At 36.1% G+C, this 20701-nt stretch overlaps 1 protein-coding gene across 1 annotated transcript; it reads right to left on the bottom strand.

The window, feature by feature from the left end:
* Positions 1–20701, bottom strand: LOC121411644 (probable acyl-CoA dehydrogenase 6). The gene is given in 11 exon segments (XM_041604459.1): positions 1–77; positions 551–637; positions 908–1067; positions 1873–2034; positions 4468–4641; positions 5769–5936; positions 9168–9274; positions 13294–13423; positions 14888–15008; positions 20253–20294; positions 20297–20701. Coding segments are annotated over 10 exon segments (1332 nt in total). The 5' UTR covers positions 20486–20701; the 3' UTR covers positions 1–77; positions 551–558.

Genomic DNA, 20701 nt, shown 5'->3' with positions numbered 1-20701 from the left:
TACAACATAGTAAATTACAATAACTTTCAATGCAACATTACTGCATTCAGAGTCTGGATACACTGTAAGAAATCCATCTAGAAGAAATACAAGTGATAATAATAATAATTAGACTCATATTGTGCCAAATCCACTCTGTAGAGTGCTCAAGGCGCTTTTTAGGAAATTATTTTTAAAAAATTAAGAAGAATTGAACAGAAATTTTTAGATTATTTGAAAGTTTCAGAGGTCAAGCACTGTTAAATGTTTTCAGGGAGGCTATTCCATAAATTGGGAGGATGAGTGAACATATGATCTTTCCCCCAGGTTTTGAAATCTTTGGGGGTAACAAGAGAACTGGTAGAGGAGGAACGTAAGGATCTTGAAGGGGTATAACTTTTGATCAGTGAAATGAGGTACTGGGGAGAAGAGCCACGGACACAGTGGAAAGTTAACAACAAAATCATGAGCATAATACGTTGTTTGATATAACAAAGAACATAATACGTTGTTTGATATAACAAAGAAACATGAATTTTATTTAGATTTTTATTTTTTGCAATGAAATTACCTTTTGATTCATTTTGGTAGAGATCCCATGTATTTGGAGATGATACCAAGCATGACTTCATCGGCACCGCCAGCGATAGAAAGTATCCTTCAAATGTAAGAAATGATGATACAAAATAGCAAGCATGACTTTATCGGTACCACCTACAATGGATATTTACCTTCAATAATATGAAATGAAGTGGGTCAACACATACAACAGTCGAGTCATTTGAGTGGTTTACAGCAAAAGTTGATTTCTTGCTTCAATTTGAGTGAATTGCTTTCCAAACTAATTAACTACAGTCTTGAAGCTTATGTGGTTCTAACAATGTCAATAGAATTCTCTATTCACTTCACTTCTCATAATTGACTTTACCTTGTATCTCTGTAGTATCTTGAAATAGGCATGTCTGATGTGAAGCCCATTCCACCATAGTATTGCAGGCAAGCATCGCTGACCTCACGAACTAGACGTCCAGCTTTGAGCTTGACCATTGATGCAAGTCTGGTCACATCCTGTCCCTGGACATAAAGGGCTAATAGACAATTTAAAACAAGACAAATACTATTTATCTATTCTATTGATGACACATTGTGATTTCATATCACTAGTACACACATTCTGGTAAATATCAAGGCTATCAGTTTCTCCAAACAATAATTTCATGCCTTTATAGCCTTTAAACAAGATGACCAATAAACTTTGACCCTTTAAATATGGCTTTCAGTTCAATAAATATTATTTACATATGCACATGGAGTAAAAAACTAGGTACATTATTTTCATCACTGGCATATTACTGATGGGTCATGAACTGTGTCTATCAAATTGAATTATACGGTCACTGGTTTTAATTTGCAATAAGAGCATATACAGTACAGTACTTTTTACAAATCATGAGATTCATATTTTAACCTCGTGTACACAAAAATATATAAGTATTGCATATTTTTACAAAGTCTAATACCCTGTTCTATAATTCTTTATGAAGAATATAATCCTTCAACAAACACTTTATAGTAAGTGCAAAACAGCTGTAGAAGGTGGAAATTAGACTGTTCATTAGACTAAATGACGATGATACAACTAGGGTATTAGACCAAGTGTAATCAAGACAAAATAGCAATAAGACCATACTGATAATAGACCAAATGGATGTAGACTGTATATTGATGACTATATGAGAAGAAATGTTTCTAGACCAAGTGCACATATTCTGATGAAAGTTTACCGGTAATACTTAATTATAATGGGCAAACTTCATTTCAACCTCTATGCTAATGATTCAGAAATCAGCCAATTTGATTTTTTTTCAAAATCTTTCCAAGGTTTTGTCTTACCCGTTGCTCTGTAGAGGAGTGATCTGAGAAGCTCGACCTCCGTCTGTAGCTCGGCCAATCTAAAGTGAACCACTTGATTGTCAAGTACTGACTTGCCGAACACCTTCCTATTCTTGGTGTATTCAATGGTATCAGCTATCATCATATCCAATGGTAGGAGGACTATTCATGTGTGAAGGGAATACAGGACAATCCAATATCAATAAAGGAGAATCAAACCTTGGTCACATAATGTTGTGAGAGGAGAAAAATAAGTTAAGGAGAATAGTGAAAGTTTGAAAGAAAGAATTCAGAAGCAATAAGAAAATATAAATTTCAAATTGGCAACCGGCAGAGTATATTATGACAAGACAACTTTCCCATAGGCCAAGTACTTAATCATCAAGACTGAATTAAGACTATGATTATGATTATAATCAAGATGATTGTGGTTACGATTATGACTATGATTAGGATAAGGATTATGACCCACTTTCTAATTTTCAATAAGTCCATATTTACATTTGTTTTGATACAAGGTCTGCTGAGGCAGTGATTGTAAAGGCTGGATGTCTCAGTGCTGTGAGGTACAGCACCATGCATGACGTTGGCTTTTCCCTATCGGGTGTTATTTTAGCACTGCATGATGATGAAATAGCACTGAAATTTGTTTTCATGGGCATCAGTGGCTCTTGGGGTGACGTTTGACCGGTTACAGCTTGCGCTGTGCCTGTTCCGGTCCCTAAAAGGCACCTGCTGGTGTTTCTAGATATTAACACTACGGTTTTCCATTTTTGTCTCTCTTAGTCATTATAATGTGATATTTTGTTTATTGTATTATATTCTAAGATTTGTCCTTTTTCTTCTTCTGTATTGAAATAATGTTATTGCCCTGCATTTTCTTGTTTAAGTGAAGTGTCCTTGGGCGGTATTCTGAGGTCATTTTATTTTTGAAATATTTTATTTATCTCTTAAAATGAGATTAGTATTCTGAGATGACATTTTATCTCTCAGATAAATTTTGAAATTTTAACTTGTGTATCTATGGTGATATGCAACAGAGTAGTGGCTGCGCATACATAGCCACAGCATATCTGGCCATTGCAACGTGGGTGACGTGCTTACGCCCAAGCTGCTTTGAAGAAAAAATAAAATAAACTTAAGAGGGTAGGGGCTATTTTATCTCCACGACATTGATTTTGTCAATATTTCTAGGTGAATTGACTCCAAATGTTGGCATGAAAATTAAGAACAAGGCAAAAGCAATTTTGTGTCTCGCCCACTTATGAAAATAACCAGAAATATCGTGATTTGCGAGGGCAAGCAAGAAAATTATATCGAAACTTCATTGTGAAATGACTGTGATGGAATAACACTTGTCATAAGAGCCTTGCACATAAACTCTACTGTTGACCTGAAAATGACCTTTGACCTTACCATGTGACCTCCAACTGCAGCATAACATGCAGGTCGCCTAAGTACATCTACCATCCAAGTTTTATTGAAAAATAACTTACGGTTGCGGAGTTAGGTGTCATAAGAGAGTCTTGCATGTAAACTTCAACATTGACCTCAAAATGACCTTTGACCTAACCATAAGACCTCTGACTGCAGCATAACATGCAGGTCCCCCAAGTCCATTGACCATCCAAGTTTGGTTGAAAAGTGACTTATGGTTGCAGAGTTAGGTGTCATAATAGAGTCTTGCATGTAAACTTTAACGTTGACCTCAAAATGACCTTTGACCTAACCATGTGACCTCCGACTGCAGCATAACATGCAGATCCCCCCAAGTCCATCGACCATCCAAGTTTGGTTGAAAAGCGACTTACGGTTGTGGAGTTATGTGTCATTACAAGTTTGTGACGGACGGACGACGGACAACATTTGGATACCTAAGTCTCGCCTTCACCTCTGGTATGGTGGGCGAGACAAAAATGATTTATTCATTGAGAGAGCTATAAAAGTGTGTTTCTAATACCCCTTTCATAAACCCCATTAAAATGAATTAGGCGGCTAATAGCAGCATAATTTGGTCGTAAAATTGGAGGAGGACAAGAGTTATCCGCATTACTCTGATGCTGCTATTATCCGCATAATAGCAGCATCGGGACAAGATTTTGAGTTTATGAACGCATTTCCAAATTATGCGGATAATTGCCATGGTGCGGTCACAAGGTCACCCTTTTCCAACACAACCGCATCGGAGGGGGAGTGTCCAGTTGTCATGGCGATTATCCCCCTTTTTCAGGACGGGCGCTCGTAAAAATAATGCGGCTTATTTTCGGAGTTTATGAACGCAATTTTTATTGAATTATCCGCATTACTCTTAGGCGGCTAATTGGAGGATAGGTTTATGAAAAGGGTATAATTGGATATTGATTAAAAAATGGGTGTGTCTTACAGAGATAAAATGAAGATAAAATTGTTCTCAGAATACCTAATCGGAGAGATTTTAAGGGTATTTTATCTCACTGATTTTAACGGAGATAAAATATTTTATTTTATCTGAGATAAAATGGATCTCAGAATACCACCCTGGGCATATATTGTATTTCTTTAATGTGCAGATTTGAAAATGAATTGATATATAAAAAAAACAATTTTCCTTCTTACCCCCGGCTCCCACAAACAACCTCTCTTCCTGGAATTGTAACATCTGATAAAAAAAGCCTGCCCCCTCTTGACCAATCACATTACTCTGGGGGACACGCACATCTTCAAAGAAAAGCTCCGCCGTGTCGGAACAATGCATGCCCAACTTGTCAATTCTTCTTCCCCTGGTAACACCTATAAAATGAAATAAAACAATATTCAGTTATCTCAACATTAATGAAAATAACATGTTATTAAACATACTGCAAAAATACAACAAAGAATGCATTTCTAAGCAACTAGGGCTTATGGAAAGTGCATTGTATTATGTATGTAGTCCATTCGTTAGAAACTGAAATGACTTCTTCATTACAAACTTGAATATTAAAACCTGTTGGGATGGGAGGGGGCTAAATCCCAAGTTAACTCTTTGCCCGCCACGTACACTATCCCCCCTGCGCCACATTAATTTTGGGGTGCCTTATGCATTGTGTGCGAACTGTGACTTGAGTCGTCGTTGGCAGTCCGCTGTATGTGCCGCGAGTCATCCGTGGCGGGCAGAGAGTTAAAGAAGTGGATCACCTCTGGCAGTCTCACCTGCATTACCCAATTCAATATAGCAGCAGTGATGACTTTGAAATCGACTACAGAATTATTATTCACAAAAATACAATTCATATAATAAAACACTATGTTCATTTACCCTAAAATGACATTGATCATGAGACCAAAGACTTGTGCAAGACAATCAGTGATACTTGATTACCTTATGTCCACATTTCATGAACTAGATCCATAAACTTTCAGAGTAATGATGTCAATTCAACAAATACCCAAAACACGCCCAAAGTTTAATTACCTAACAAAAGATGTTCTGTGATACTTAATTACTCGTATGTCCAAGTTTAAAAAACCAGATCCATAAACATTCAAATATATGATGAAAATCAACAAATGTCCCCAACATGGCCAAAGTTCATTGACCCTAACTGACCTTTGACCTTGGTCATGTGACCTCAAACTCAGGCAGAATGTTCACTAATTTAATACTGATCACCCTTATATCCAGGTTTCATGAACTAGGTCCATATACTTTCTCAGTAATGATGACATACTCAACCTTAGGTTAAGATTTGATGTTGACCCCGCCGCTGTCGGAAAAACGGCGCCTATAGTCTTGCTATGCTATGCACACATATCATGTGGAAGATGTAATCTAAGGTAAGGCCTTAATAAATTCTACAAAACATAAAGCTCCATTTGAAGGCTGGCCTATATGATACAAAATACTATTGCCTAATACTAATTACCAAGTTCCTTACCTTCAGAATCCAGAGGTACACAGATGAGTGATTTATTCTTGTGTGACGGTCCATCTCCAGTATTGACCAGAAGACATATCCAATCTGCTTGATGACCGTTGGTTATCCAGGTCTTGCTACCATTGATTACATAATCATCTCCCTTCTTCTCAGCTCTGGTCTTAATGTCTATGGTGAAGTCAAAAGAAATTTCAAGCAAAAAAAAAGTTGGTGATATTATCCTCTCGACTTTTTTGCCCATTCAATTTCATTGATGTTTCTGATAAGTTTGGATGTCCATATTGTGTACTTACTTCATTTATAGATGTTTATATCATAGTCAGGCAGCATATTGACGGCTAGTTCGACAAACAGGCTAAGTCTGATTTTTCACTTTTATGTGATTGGGGTCATCACAAGGAACAAGTTTCAACTTGGTGACAAATTTCTAATGGTCATCTTGACCATGTTGTTAGGGGTCAAAATGGGGTCAATAGGGGTCAATTTTTAAATTGCCCCAATGCTGTCGAGTGAGACATCAAATTGTTTGTCTTGTTATACTGAACAAGACAGTGTACACAACCATATACTCTTGACCCCCGTTTAAAGTTATGACCGGAAATGTCAAAAGGTCAACAAACTTTTGGCAAATGGCAAATTATACTGAAGGTGTTAGGAAAGCTAATTTTTCTTGTTTTTTTTTGCATGTGTATATTTTTTAATTTTGTATTTTGATAAGTCCATCGTCAGAAGTCCTTATCCAGAGGATATAAAGGGTCAAGACAAGGTAAGGGAAAAGTCAAAAGGTCAACAAACTTTCATTGGTAGCCAAAATACACTAAGAGCAGTTAGAATTTTAGAAGCTTTATTTTTTGTGGGTTCTTTTTATTTTTAAGTCTCTGTCTAAGAAGATGTTATATAGAATGGGGTAAAATGTGGTTATTTAGGAACAAAATAGATAAATAGATAGACATCGAATACATTCAGTGTGGTATCATGGTATTACAGGAATACCTTGAAACTACTTGACCATGGAGCGTTGTGGCCCAGTGGATTAGTCTCCGGACTCTGAAACAGAGGGTCGTGGGTTCGAATCCCAACCATGGAGTAATTTCCTTCAGCAAGAAATTGATCCACAATGTGCTGCACTCAACCCAGGTGAGGTAAATGGGTACCTGGCAGGAATTTATTCCTTGAAACGCAGCGCGCGTAACAGCTGCACTGCTAAAGCCAGGGTAATTATGCTGCATTTTCTGTAGAGCGCTTAGAGACTTCTGACAAAGTAAGTATTAAGCGCTATATAAGCAAGTATAATTATTATTATTGACAAACCCTTATGCCCTTAAAATCTTATCATCTTCTTGATGTGATAAGTGCAACCAGCTCTTTCCGAGTTTTTATATATTTTTTTAAGAATTCAATTCAAGTTCAATTTACTAGTATTTGATATGTAAAGAAGTATTTCCTTCATTTGCTTTGTACAGAATATTTTCATTAACAGAAATCATTATAATATATTGGTGTATAAGTGTAATACTATGTTAACAGAATAAACGCAAAGATTTATCATTGCTTCCAGTTCCTAAGAAAGAAGCCTAACATTTCATTTGGATTAATTAACTTACAAATAAGATAATGAGGTTAGGATGATATGATAAGTTGGGCTCTAATTGCTCCTTGATTAATTCTTATGTGTGACAGTTATATTATTTCTGACAAAGAGGCTACATCGTGCAGGTATGCTCATTGTAGTCATGGGTGTTCATTTTGCTGATCATGTGACATTCTGTTACTCGAGCTCTGGAGCCAAGAAGGACTTTTTTACGTGTTGTGCTGTTCTTATATCGTTGGGGCCCTTTTGCCTTTTGTAAAGTGAAATTTAAGGATTTAGTGCATACTTTTGGTAAATTTTATTTTTCAGTAGAAATGCAAGTCTTCACAATTTCTGGGGGCAGCTCCTCCCCCCCCCCCCCCCCGCGCTGAGCTAAAAGAACAAAAACAAAATCAGCATCTATGCACATTACTATTGTGAGAACTGGTATTAAGTTTATTTTCACGTTGTATGCTCTTGATAATACACACTTGATAAAACAGTACAAGCCGTGTTAATGACAGCACATAATCAGAAATGTATAGTCCTTCTTGGCTCCAGAGATTGAATGGTCAGAATATATCACATCAGCATGATGGAAACTTATGACTGACTACGATGTTGCCTCTTGTTGAATGGTCAGAAATAACAGACCATCACACGTTAGAATTAACTAAAGGTCAAGTCCACCCCAGGAAAATGCTGACTTGAATAATTAGAGAAAAATCAAACAAGCATAGTGCTAAAAATTTCAACACAATCGGATGTAAAATAAGTTGACATTTTAAAGTTTTGCTTATTTTTCACGATACAGTGATATGCACAACCAGGTGAGTCAGTCCATGATGTCCATCACTCACTATTTCTTTTGTTTTCGGCGTAACGAAAAATATGTGAATAGATGCTTTGGAGCGGATTTCTTTCTTTCTCTCGATAAGAAGAAAATGCTATGCTTTGGAGAGGCTTTCTTTGTTCTTTTTCCCAATAAGACATAAATGCTATGCCTTGGAACGGAAATTGGAGTGTAAAAATGGGGGTCTCCTCCGCGGCACATACCCACTATGCATTATACACTAGGTGGTTTCAGACCGCCTCGAAGTTCGTCAGTTCCAGGTATTCTCTGATCGGGAATTTTACCCCGATCAGAAAATACCAGGTATTTTTGTAATGTGAAAGCAAATTATGCGTAATTTCCCCAAAAGAAAATACCCGCTAAAGAGTAGGTACTTGGCGAAAAAAGACCTTTCGCAGGGATTTTTCCAAGGTTGCAGGTATTTTGGCAATGTGAAAGCAATTTACTGGAACTTTCAGCCGTGGGTGGCTGCTGGGCTAGTGATTTTGAAGCTCACGCCTTGCCTGCTAATCAGACCACACTGCGCATGCTCGTAACTTCAGGAACTTATCCCGAAGGGTGTATTTTGGGGCAGTGTGAATGCAGGAATAATTAATGGGTATTTTTTAGCCTAAAAACGTTCTGGTAATTTAACGGGGATTCTTATGATCGAGGCGGTTTGAAGCCACCTACTGAGTGCCCCCCCCCCCCCCCCGGATTAGTCTATTGTTACTGGGGTTGCTGAGCATTGTCACAGCACCCCCTGTAACAATAGATAATCTTCCGTGGCCATTAAAGCATTAGGAAATAGCACAATAACTATAGAAAATATAGGATGTTAGCAAAATTTTGACATTTCCGACTTCCCACAATTTTATAACGCTGAGTAAGACATGCACTACTCGGTAAGTTAAACTGTACCTAAGAATACAGACCATAGGAGTTAAAACCTAGAATGATAGTTGGATAAGAAGATGGAATGTGATTAAATACTCACTCGCTACATCTGATCCTGCCATTGGTTCGCTTACTCCAAGACATGCTACCATATCACCGGCAATGGTAGGAGCTAAAAAATTCCTCTTCAACTCATCCGATCCAAACCTTGAATATATTTCAACAAAGAGATTTGGATTTCAAACTACAGTATGCTTACTGAAGATAATTATTATACTTTTTGTCTCTTTAGCAAAATATAGAAATGACAATCATTCAATGATCATGATGATGATGACAGTGATGATGTTGATGATGATGGTGATGATGATGAGGATGATGATGAGGATGATGACAGTGATAATGATAATGATGATTGTGGCTGCCCCCAATCTCATGTTGGCAGCTTCCCGCGCCCCTTGTGGATGCGCGTTTTTTACTTTATTGTCTACGCGCTGCGCTAATTAGTTTTAAGTCTCTTTACCAGTGATTCTTCCGATAATTAAAGATAATTCTTTGTTTTCACATTATTTAAATTGTTAATCGAACGAATTGGATCATAATTCTTGTGTATAATAGTAGTTTATATTTTCCAACACTTTCTAGGTCTAACTTGCCAATTCAGTGTAATTATAAAACATATTTTCTTGATTATATTTTTATGATATCAATGCGCGCAAAGTGCCATGACAACCCAAAATAACTATTTTCTTGATTTTGTCACTTTGCTGTTATTTGACCTATAGAAGGAGACCTTTGTTTACGGCTCCTCTGCAAAATCTGTTTTAACATTACTGCCATGCAAACGTTATTTATGTCCAGCCAACGAGGTGAGTTGGATCGAAAGAAGTTTTATTCATGATATTGTTGATATAAATTATTAATCAATTCTTTATTTTCATGTAATATTATTCTAACGATTGTGGAATATGATGGATATTTATGTTTCGCACGAAGTTGGACCTTGGCCTATTGAAAGATACACTGGACTTCAGCATATATATGGACCATAGTTTGCTCTTTCTTTCAATGATAACAATTCTATAAATTTTCAAATTTTCAAAACCCCTTCCCACAAAAGGAAGAGTATCACAGTAAAGAAACGATCAGAAACATAATTGCATGATTTCACTAATAGCTTTTCTGGCCTCAGAGTAGGCCTACATCCAATTTTGATGAAATTTCCAGTGTCTACACTTTGATTTTTATATGTTTGATTTTTCTCTTTCTATTCAAATCAAATTTATGTTGGTTGTTGAGGTGGACTTCCCCTTAATAACTCTTCACTCTACGTTCATGTACCACCCCCCCACCCCAAAAAAAAAAAGACAGACCTTAGTTTAAAACATGTAATAAAATTAATAAAATTTAATTACATAAAAATAGATAAACAAACTTTTGTGTTTTCCAGTCTACCTCAAGTAGTTCTTTTCCTCTTTCACATGGTTCAGACATATGTCACTCCCCACCAAAATTTTTGGCATCAACAGCATGTGAAGAGTTTATCAAACGAAACTGCAGTGTCACAGTATACACAGTCCCAAGTGATTTGTTTACTTTATATAAGCTGCAGCAGATACAAACCTTTTTTTTAATTTATGTTTAATACTGTAATAGATGATAGATTAGACACACTTACAGAGACCATGCTTAGTAATAATTTTGATAATGAATGATAAGTAACATAACCTTTGATTCATGTACACACACATGTACATGCATAGTAGTGTATTGTCATTTGGCTTATAAACACCTCTAGTTATGTTGGAAACCCGGGGGGGGGGGGGGGCCACTTACATTGACGAGTGGATACCATGTGCGACCAAAAAAACACGTAAATAGGATGTCTTTTTCACGATAGGACACGTTACGTACGTAACGTGAAAAGGGTGTCAAAAACACAAAAATAGTGAAAAAAGGGTATCTATTTCGCTAGGAAAATTACGTGTTTAGGGTCGAATTTGCGGGGATGATAAAAAAATCAAAATGTTTTATAAAGGATGTCCTTTTTGCCCCAACACTTCGTGTTTAGTGTCCGATTTGTGCGAGGTGTAGAAGGTGGGGTCGTACTAAACCAAATAAGGTAAAGCCGACGACCGAAGGACCCGTAACAATAAAACATTCCTGTACTTGTTTAGGGGTTCATTTCAGGAATATTTGCCAAGAGTATCGATTTGTTTCCTATACTTGTTAAGGGTAGAGTTTCACACGCCAATAATTTTCAGAATATGGAAATTACGTGTTTAGGGTGCTTTTCGAGACCCCATGGTATCCACTCGTGAATGGAAGTGCCCCCCCCCCCCGGGGTTGGAAAGGCTGGTATAATGATAAACTCACTGGATATGATTTGCTGGTATAGTTCACACCTCAACATACACCTACATGTAGATCAACTTTTTTTTCAAAAGCTTCACTTCTGTTATTGTACTCATCATCAAAATTTCTACTGTCAAACAATCAGGAAAAATATCACATGGTGGCTCGATCTCGCCCCGAAGTGCACAAAGAGACCTTGAAAATTAAAAAAAAGAGCCCTGAAAAATTCCCATCCAATAATGTAGATTCGGAGAGTGGGTTGGGAAAAATAGCCACTGCAAAAATTAATACAGGCCTATATTTTTTCTGCATACAGTGCTGGTTCCACTTTGCTCTACATACATAAACTAAAAAAAAATCATCTCTAATCAATAGCAAATTCATGCAATAGAATGCAGATGTATACATGTATTTTATTAAGTCAGAACTTGTAATATTTGGCTATACATTAAAGGGCAAGTCCACCCCAGAAAATTGTTGATTTCAATCGATAGAAAAAAATCACACAAACATAACGCTGCAAATTTCATCGAAATCGGATTTAAAATAAGTAAGTTATGACATATTTAAGTTTCGCTTATTTTTCACAAAACAGTTAAATGCATAACTCAGCGATATGCAAATGAGAGAGTCGATGATGTCCATCACTCACCGTTTCTTTTGCTTTTTATTGTGTGAATAATACAATATTTCAATTTTCACAGAATTGACAATTATTATTATTATTATTACTTATCATTTGTACTGCGCTTTTCCCATTAGGCCCAAAGCGCTTACAATGTAAGATGTAATATTTCAAAATAAGGACCAACTTGACTTATCCATAAACTGTTAAATAATGGTAATTCCACATGTTCAGGGAGAAATAAACTTTGTTTCAATTGACAAGGAGGAGAAATTTAGAATATTTCATATTTCATATAATAAAATACAAAAGAAATAATGAGTGGGTGACGTCATCAGTCTGCCGATTTGCATTGTTTTTGTGAAATTAAGCGAAACTATAAAATGTCATAACTTTCTTATTTTACATCCGATGTTGATGAAATTTTCAGTGTTTTGCGTGTTGGATTTTTCTCCTTTTTATCAAATCAACCTTTTGTTGGGGTGGACTTGTCCTTTAATGCTATTGTCACTCTTATTAGGATTCTTATCAAATGAAAAAATGTTTATTCCTCACTTTTAGTAAGAATCTTCATATTGAGTTAAAGTGAAAGGATATTTTGAAACAAATTTTCTGTAGATAATGGTTTCATGGACACTGGATGGGTTAATTACTATCATACATGTACCTTATATCAGAGCAAAAATACCTCCATTTGCCAATATATTGTAAGGTATTGTTTAACTTTGTGAGCAGCCGATTTAAAAAATTCTCAAACCAAGATGAAACATGTAAACAAGTGTATTAGAACTAATAAACCCTGAAAACAACCATTATTGAGAATGAAAAGCTAAAACTAGAAGGCAAACCCTGATTTTGTAAATAGGCGTCTTATAGACACCTAAATAGTACACATAAGTGTATGGGATGACATTAAGATGGTCTTTCCGGTCACTTTATATTTCAATTTTTGAAGCACTAAATAATCATTTTCGAACGCAATTTTTTCTGGGCTTTATTTTTGTAACATATCACTGACACAGGTGACAAATGTGACCTTCTAGCTCAGATTTTTTAAAAGTCGATTCAATGTTAACCAATCACTTTTAAAAAAGGGGTATCAACTGCTTTTGAAAAAAAAATTCTTGCAGGACACTTAAATGATAGGTCCATGTTCATGACAAGAACATTCATCAAATTAGTGGTTTTGAAATTAAAAGTGTGAAGTTTTTTTTCCCTCACACGGTATTGGGTAATAGCATTTCACCTGGCAAGAGCTGGAGTGGCCATATCAGTTTGAATCCCGACGGCGCCAGGGACGCCTCCGCAGGTTATACCACCCAGCTCCTCACCAAACGCTACAGAGTACGTATAATCCAATCCAAGGCCACCATACTCTAGTACAAAGAAACATGGTTGAATATAAACGATATCCTGTTTCATAATGAATAACAACTGCACAATTTACCATCAGCCAATCAAATCAAATGATTTCAGTAGCTTTAAACTGCAATTTTTTTATCATAAGAAGTTTTCTAAAACGGGCCCCAGAAGATATTATTTTTATCTACCTTAAAACTTTACAGAAAATTGAAATGCAGTTTTAATCATGAATGTGACATTCAGGGATGCCAGTTGGAATTGATTAGAGGGCCTGAAAATCACCTAGAATACAATATTTTGTACACAAAAATGCTAAAACTATAGCCTGAAAATAAACTACCAGAGCCTGAATTCAGGCTTTAGCCTGAAAACTGGCATCCCTGGACATTGTGACGTGAAAGGGAAACAAATGTGAACTACATTTTGCTAAAGAGAGCATACACATGTAACATACGGTATGTATCGCTGTGATGATGACGTGACTGTATGTGACCCATTTTTGATTGGAGGGAACGGTTAGTTATTTTTATCACTAAAAACTAACAGAGATAAGTACTTCTAATTTTATAATTGAAAAAATTGTTATCAAAAATTACAACAGTATTCTAAATTGATATGTCAGTCATATCATGATAGGGGAGACCGGGTTAGTTGGAACATGGGGTAAGTTGAAACATTGTAATTTTCTTTAAAGCCTGTGAAATAAATTTATGCAATACTGCCCTCAATTTATTGCAATAATAATTCAACACTATTGTATAATTAATAGCAATAAATTTGGGGCAGTATTGCATAAATTTATTTCACAGGCTTTAAAATTCAATGTTTCAACTTACCCCATGTTCCAACTAACCCCAGTCTCCCCTACTTTATATGTTGCATTCTTACAACAAAAATTCACTGGCGTACAGATTGGGGGGGGGGGTTTGGGCCTTCCTCCCCCACGCCAATTTTTCACAACCCAAAAAAGGAAAGAGGAAAGAAAGGAGGGTGAAACTGAAATATGATATTATTTTCAGAATATTATGTCAAAATCTATCTCAAAATTGGTTATTTTGTAATAGTTGAATTTTTGCTAGCTCGCAACATTTTATTAATTTTACACAATACATGTGCGTCGTATCTAGCCCTCTTAAAATTGTTTGGCTCATTATGCCACTGAATAAAACTTATTAAAGTGATATGGGACCCCTTTTCTTTTGAGTGTTATCTTTTTTATCACCAAAAAAAACCTGACAATGAAAATGACCTTGATGGGATGACAAAGACAGTGTACCAAAGTCTTGATTTATATAATTAAAGAAGTGCAAACACTTGAAAAACAAACAATTGCCAAAAATTATCTTACTGGTAAAGATATCTACATGTGTATTTTTCTTTCTTTTAAATAGAATGATATTTAGAGACATTATGGCTATACAATCGAAAACAAGATTTTTAACCCTTTTGGGGGAGGGGGATTCACATATGAGAAGTACCTGTTGGTCTGGTAATGCCCAAGAAACCGGCTTCTCCAAGTTTCTTCATTACCTCATGAGCAGGAAAATTATTCTCTGCCTCCCATTGGTCAACATATGGGTTGATCTCCTTGTCAATCAGCTGTATTGTAAAATGGTATGAAATGTTCTTTTAAAAGCTAAATTTGGCTTTGTTAAGTTTTAAACAAATAAGTTGATATTCAAAGATTGAATGAATAGTCAGATGAGATTCTAAAAATTACACGGCTAAAAGTCGGCTAGTATTACAAAGTTTATATTTTTATTTTACCTATATTTGTGCAAAATCATCCGAATTAAAATCTGTTCTCCTCTCTGATTTAAAGTGTTAATAATTTTCAAAATATATCCATTATCCAAACAAAAAAAAAGGACTGTGCAATTCAATAGGGCTAAATTCAATGAGGGAAAAAGAAATGGGGGTGGGAGAAAATAATACTCACCTAGCTCGTTGAAGCTGTAAATACTCGCTTCAAATTTCAAATGTCTAAATTTTTGTCATCAATAGGAGATATTTAAAATATTGAAGTTTTAAAGAGGCTGAAAATACTTCAATACACGAATCTCTCTTTTGCTCATGCCTTAACGCTAGATGTATGAATCACAAATACACCTTAATTTGTTGTAAAATAGCAACAACAAAAATAGTCGAAGTTAAATTAAAGGAAGTTATTAAAATTTAAAGTTTTTGATTTGTGAAGTCATATATAAGCAGCTGCCGCATATATGTTATAAGTAAAATGCAAAAATTTCTAAAATGTTACGGTTTGAGATGATGGCTCATTTTGTTATTCTTTCAATAGGTGTGAAATAATTTGTCTAGATCTGATATACTGAAGGTAAATGGACTAATATGAGAAAATGACATTTTATTGTCTTTACCATGTGAAAAGTTGCTAGCATATGACGTCACAAATCAAAAAAGTAAAATTCTTTCTTTCTTATTCACCAATATGTTTTCTGCTATTTTTACAATTTCTCTCTTTACGATTAACTTTTTGTCAGCTCAGCCTGGGTATCATAACTGATTAATGAACATGATTTATAATTATATCCTCTAGAATCATCCTCATGAATGAATAATAAATCGGCCGCATTGGCCTTGTCCTAATGCTGTCTTTGCCTTGGTCCAAACCTGCCCACACCTAGACAGCTGGCAGCCGTCTGTTTCGAGGAGTTTTTTAACCTTTTTTTTATTCTCCTCGTACACAGACGGCTCGCTATCGTGCAGCCACCATTAGGGGACTTGCAATGCAAAATCCCCCCATCGGGGCTCTTCAATTTTTGTCTTTAATGAATAAAAATTTTGAAAATTAACGCGACCAAAATGCAAAGTTATATTCCCTTTTGGCATTAATTGCCAAAAAAAACCAGAGAAAAATGAAGTTTAAAGGAACAAAAACAGTGACTTACCTCGGCTGTTGCGCAAATTCACTTCCCCATTTTATCAGATCTTAACTTAAGTACACATATGGCCATTGAATCCCTGTACAGATTGCGCTAGAACTTCGGTCCCTGTATTTGGTTCAGCTGAACAACCAACAAAACAGAGACCGAAGCTTTGGGTCTAGCCCACACCCTGCCCCGCCCAGCGCCCACTTCATCGGACATAATAGCGAGTTTTCGATTTGCACGTCGACTAGTGGACTGCGACAAAAGTGCGTCATAATAGTCTGCTTTCGTCCCAGTCCACTAGTCGATGTGCAAATCGAAAACTCCCTATTGATACACCCCAGGCCCACTAAAAAAAGTTATAAGGTCGGTAACTTAGATCTGGGGCGATATTCTGAGGTCATTTTAACTTTAAAATATGTTATCTCTTATAATGAAATTGGTATTCTGAGATGACATTTTATCTTTGAGATAAAATTTGAAATTTCATCTGTGATAAATTTTATCTTGTGTATCTAAAGATAGTACGCAACAAAGCAGGGTGACCAGATTTCACAAAATGAAATACGGGACAATCGACAAAAAAGATCAACAAAGAAGGCTACACAGTGTTACACCCAGTGGTGTACCGTGAGTCACGGCATTGGGGGGGCACCAGCAAAAATTTTGATTCACCTAGTGAGCGCGCGAAGCGCGCTCTTTTGGTAGGTATACTGACTTATAGAGACATTTTAAGGACAGTGTCATTAAACGAATATGTATGTTACTGATCACATAATGCGAGCGCGAAGCGCGAGCTGAAATTTTTGTATATATTGACCCCAAACGGACACTTTAAGGACTATATTGTAGGAATCTATAAGAGTATACATATCTCACCATAGTAATCTAATGCGAGTACCAAGCGCTTGCTGATTTTTTTAGAATTATATGCATCCAAACACATAAAGCACCTGTAGTCATTGTAATCATGATTAACATGCACTTCTCACTAATCAAATATTGCGAGCGCGAAGCGCGAGTTAAAAATTAGGAAATTCACACCTGAAGAGGGGCATTCTATGGCTTGTTTGTTGGAATTCACGTAGTCCATGCGTATTTAACTAACCAAATGATGCGAGCGCAAGCTGAAATTTTTTATATTCGGATCAGAAAAAGGGACATTTTAGGGACTGGTTTTAGGAATTCATGAAGAGCGGACATATCTCACTAATCCACTAATGCGAACGTACGTGCGGACGTGAAATGTTTGATATTAAGACCTTAAAATGATATGTCACTGCATAAAACAATAATAATTCGAAGTGCGAGGAAATATATTTGGTGTATATTGACTTGAAAACGGGACGTTTTAGTACAACAGGATTATATATCTCGTTAAACAGACAATGCGAGCTTCAGGAACAATGAAGACATAGGCCCTGAGCAAATTATTTTTCATAAAGTTATGATATTTTTTTTATTTTTAAGTAATATAACATAATTATAATATAATATAACATAATTAACAATAATTTTTTCCTTCCCACTACGTTTCTCTCACTTTCTCCCTCTTTTTCTCTTCCCCCCCCCGTTTTTTTTTGGGGGGGCCAGCCGATTGGGGGCACGTGCCCCCCGTAGTTACGCCACTGGTTACACCTGTGAATAATTATAAAGAATTGGAAGGGTGGGTGAACGAAAGAATGAAGGAGAGAAAGAAAAGACGAAGGAAAAGAGATGAATTGAGAAGAAAGAAAGAAAAAATTAAGGGGAAAATATAGGAAAATTGAAAAAAAGAATAAAAGAAAGTTAGAATAAAAGAGCGAAAAATGTTACCGTCATTCTTTGAATTGAATACAGAGAGAAAGAAAAAGAAGGGAATGGAAGAAGAATACAATGTGTGAAAGACAACATAAAGGAGAGAAAGAAAAAAAATAAGAAAAATGAGGAGGAAAGAAAGAATGAAGGAAAGAAAAATGTTTCCTTCATTCTTTGAAAGAAAGAAGCAAACAGAGAAAGAAGGGAGGAGGGAAGGAAGGAATTAAGAGAGGGAGATAAAGAATAATGGAAAGAATTAGAAGGAAAACTCAAATGAAGAATGAAAGAAAGGAGGAAAGAGAGGGAGAAAGAATTTAAGTGAGGAGGGAATGAAAACATAATGGAAGAAGAGAAAGAATTTAAAGAAAAAGGAGAGGAAGGGAGGGGGAGAAAAAAAGTTTTAAGAAAGAAAGAATATAAAACGGGAAATTTGATAAAGAAGACGGGTAAGAAAAAGGGGAAAGAAAGAAAAATGAACAGAGAGAGAAAGGATCAGGAAAGACAAATAGGAAATAAAGATAGATGGAACAAAAACGGGCAAGCAGGAAGGATAGAAGGATGAAGAAAGAAGGATAGAAAAGAAAGAAAGAGGAAAAAATTTCAAACTTCAAGCAAAAAAAATCCAATCATCTAACAAAAATCATAATGATATTTGGTGTTTTTCAAATATAATTTTAGAATTAAAAATAATGTTTTAGAAATGAATAAAATTTCAAGGTGATTTTTTTTTACTTAAAAATTAGATGAAACATCGCGGCATCATACACAACAAGACTCAAATCGAAAGCTGAAACAACTAGATCTAGTTATGAAAACTCAATAACTTAATTGTTCCTCCGAGATTACATCTCCAAATCAGTAATCTGAGAACCCATAATATAGTCATACAAATTTCCCGCCGATTTTGTGATTATTTTGGCATGTTTGGTGGAGAGAATCTGCTCAGATCCTACATGCCTAGCTAGTAGCCTGCCACACAATGGCAGGAGGCCAGTTAGTTTACGATGTATTGGGTTAGCAAGAAAATCACCGTAGAACTTGCAAATCGATTTTATTGTTGTCTCTGCTTCGTCATCTGTTGGTTATTTTGATGAAAATTCGTCACTTTTAAATACATTTTGTTCAATATTCTGAAATACGGGACAAATATGCGTCCCGGGAAGGGTTTGTCGGGACGCCGGGACAAAGAAGCAAAATACGGGACAATCCCGGGAAATACGGGACGTCTGGTCACCCTGCAACAAAGTAGTGCCTGCATTGACATATCCATTAGTTATTACATATCTAACCATTGCAATGCGGATGACGTGTTGCGCTCATGTTACTATGAAGAAAAATAAAAGTGAACTTAAAATAAGATGGGGGTTATTTTATCTTTGGGACATTCATTTCAGCAATATTGCTAAATGAATGACCTCAATGTTGAAATGAAAATGAAGAAATATTATGTTAGTTTTTTAAAGTAACACCTAACATCATTCCTGTAGAATTAGGAATTATTTCACGAGCTTTTATTGACTAATATTGTCTTTGAAATGATGCGATATTGACATAAAAAAAGATAGTACTTTCTTCATTTTTTTAAAGAAATCTATGTAGAGACGCAGTAACCATGGTAACGTATATTGCAAGCATTATTATAACCTTGTTCATTGAATGATTGATTGCAAGCGCATTTGAATTCAATAAATTAAGGCAATCTCGCTACTTTGCCACACCTCCTGGTGGAATGGATTTTCATTGGTTGAATGAGATGAGAGAGCTATAAAACAGCGTTTCTAATTTTTTTGATATTGCTTTAAAAGTAGGTGTGCCTTATGAAAAATAAAGATATTATGAAGTTAGTTCTCATGCCATGATTCTCAAATACATGTACAGTGATGTACCTATTCGTAACATTAGACTAGAGACTTTAGTTTACGGTTACCGTATTTATCTCACTGATTTTAAAATGGATCTCAGAATTAATACCGCCCCTGAACATTACGGCATTATCGTGATATAGGTAACTACCATTCACTTCATACAGCAGCGCTTTATTCAGTCGCACGAACGGTTCCCTATTTCCACCTCCATTCACTTTGTACACAAATGCGCGTACACAAATCTATGAGTGGTTTCCAAAACCACGATTTGGCCAACATTACAATCTTAGTACCTTTTTAAGGGCTCTCCTCATTTCCATGTGTTCTTCTGGCGTAGTGTATAAATTGTATCCACACTTCCGATTGCACCCGCCGCAGACGATTCGGAAGGAGTTGCTTCAGAACCCAAACCGCGTCGACTGGGCCAGAGCCTCGCCCTCGGGGCCGCCGGGGGAACTCCCCTGTCTGATCTTCTTCCAACTCTCGCTAACGCAGCTGCATGTATTCGCGAAACTGATCGAAACATTTTCTTGAAAGTAGAGTGACTAGGGTCGGTGAAAAAGCGATAGACTTATAACGCAACGGTATCAAGGTTCACAAGGTGATTTGGGTTTAATTTAGTCCTTGGTGAAACAAGAAACTTGACAGAAGAAGAATGTCCAAAACAATTTCAGGCAGCAGCAGCCGATCAAAATCGTGTTGGCCTAGGCTAGAGTGATTGTTTTCACAATCTACCGTAACA

This window comes from Lytechinus variegatus, chromosome 3, assembly GCF_018143015.1.
Source record: "Lytechinus variegatus isolate NC3 chromosome 3, Lvar_3.0, whole genome shotgun sequence".
Taxonomy (NCBI): domain Eukaryota; kingdom Metazoa; phylum Echinodermata; class Echinoidea; order Temnopleuroida; family Toxopneustidae; genus Lytechinus; species Lytechinus variegatus.
This window is presented reverse-complemented; position numbering and strand designations above follow the sequence as displayed.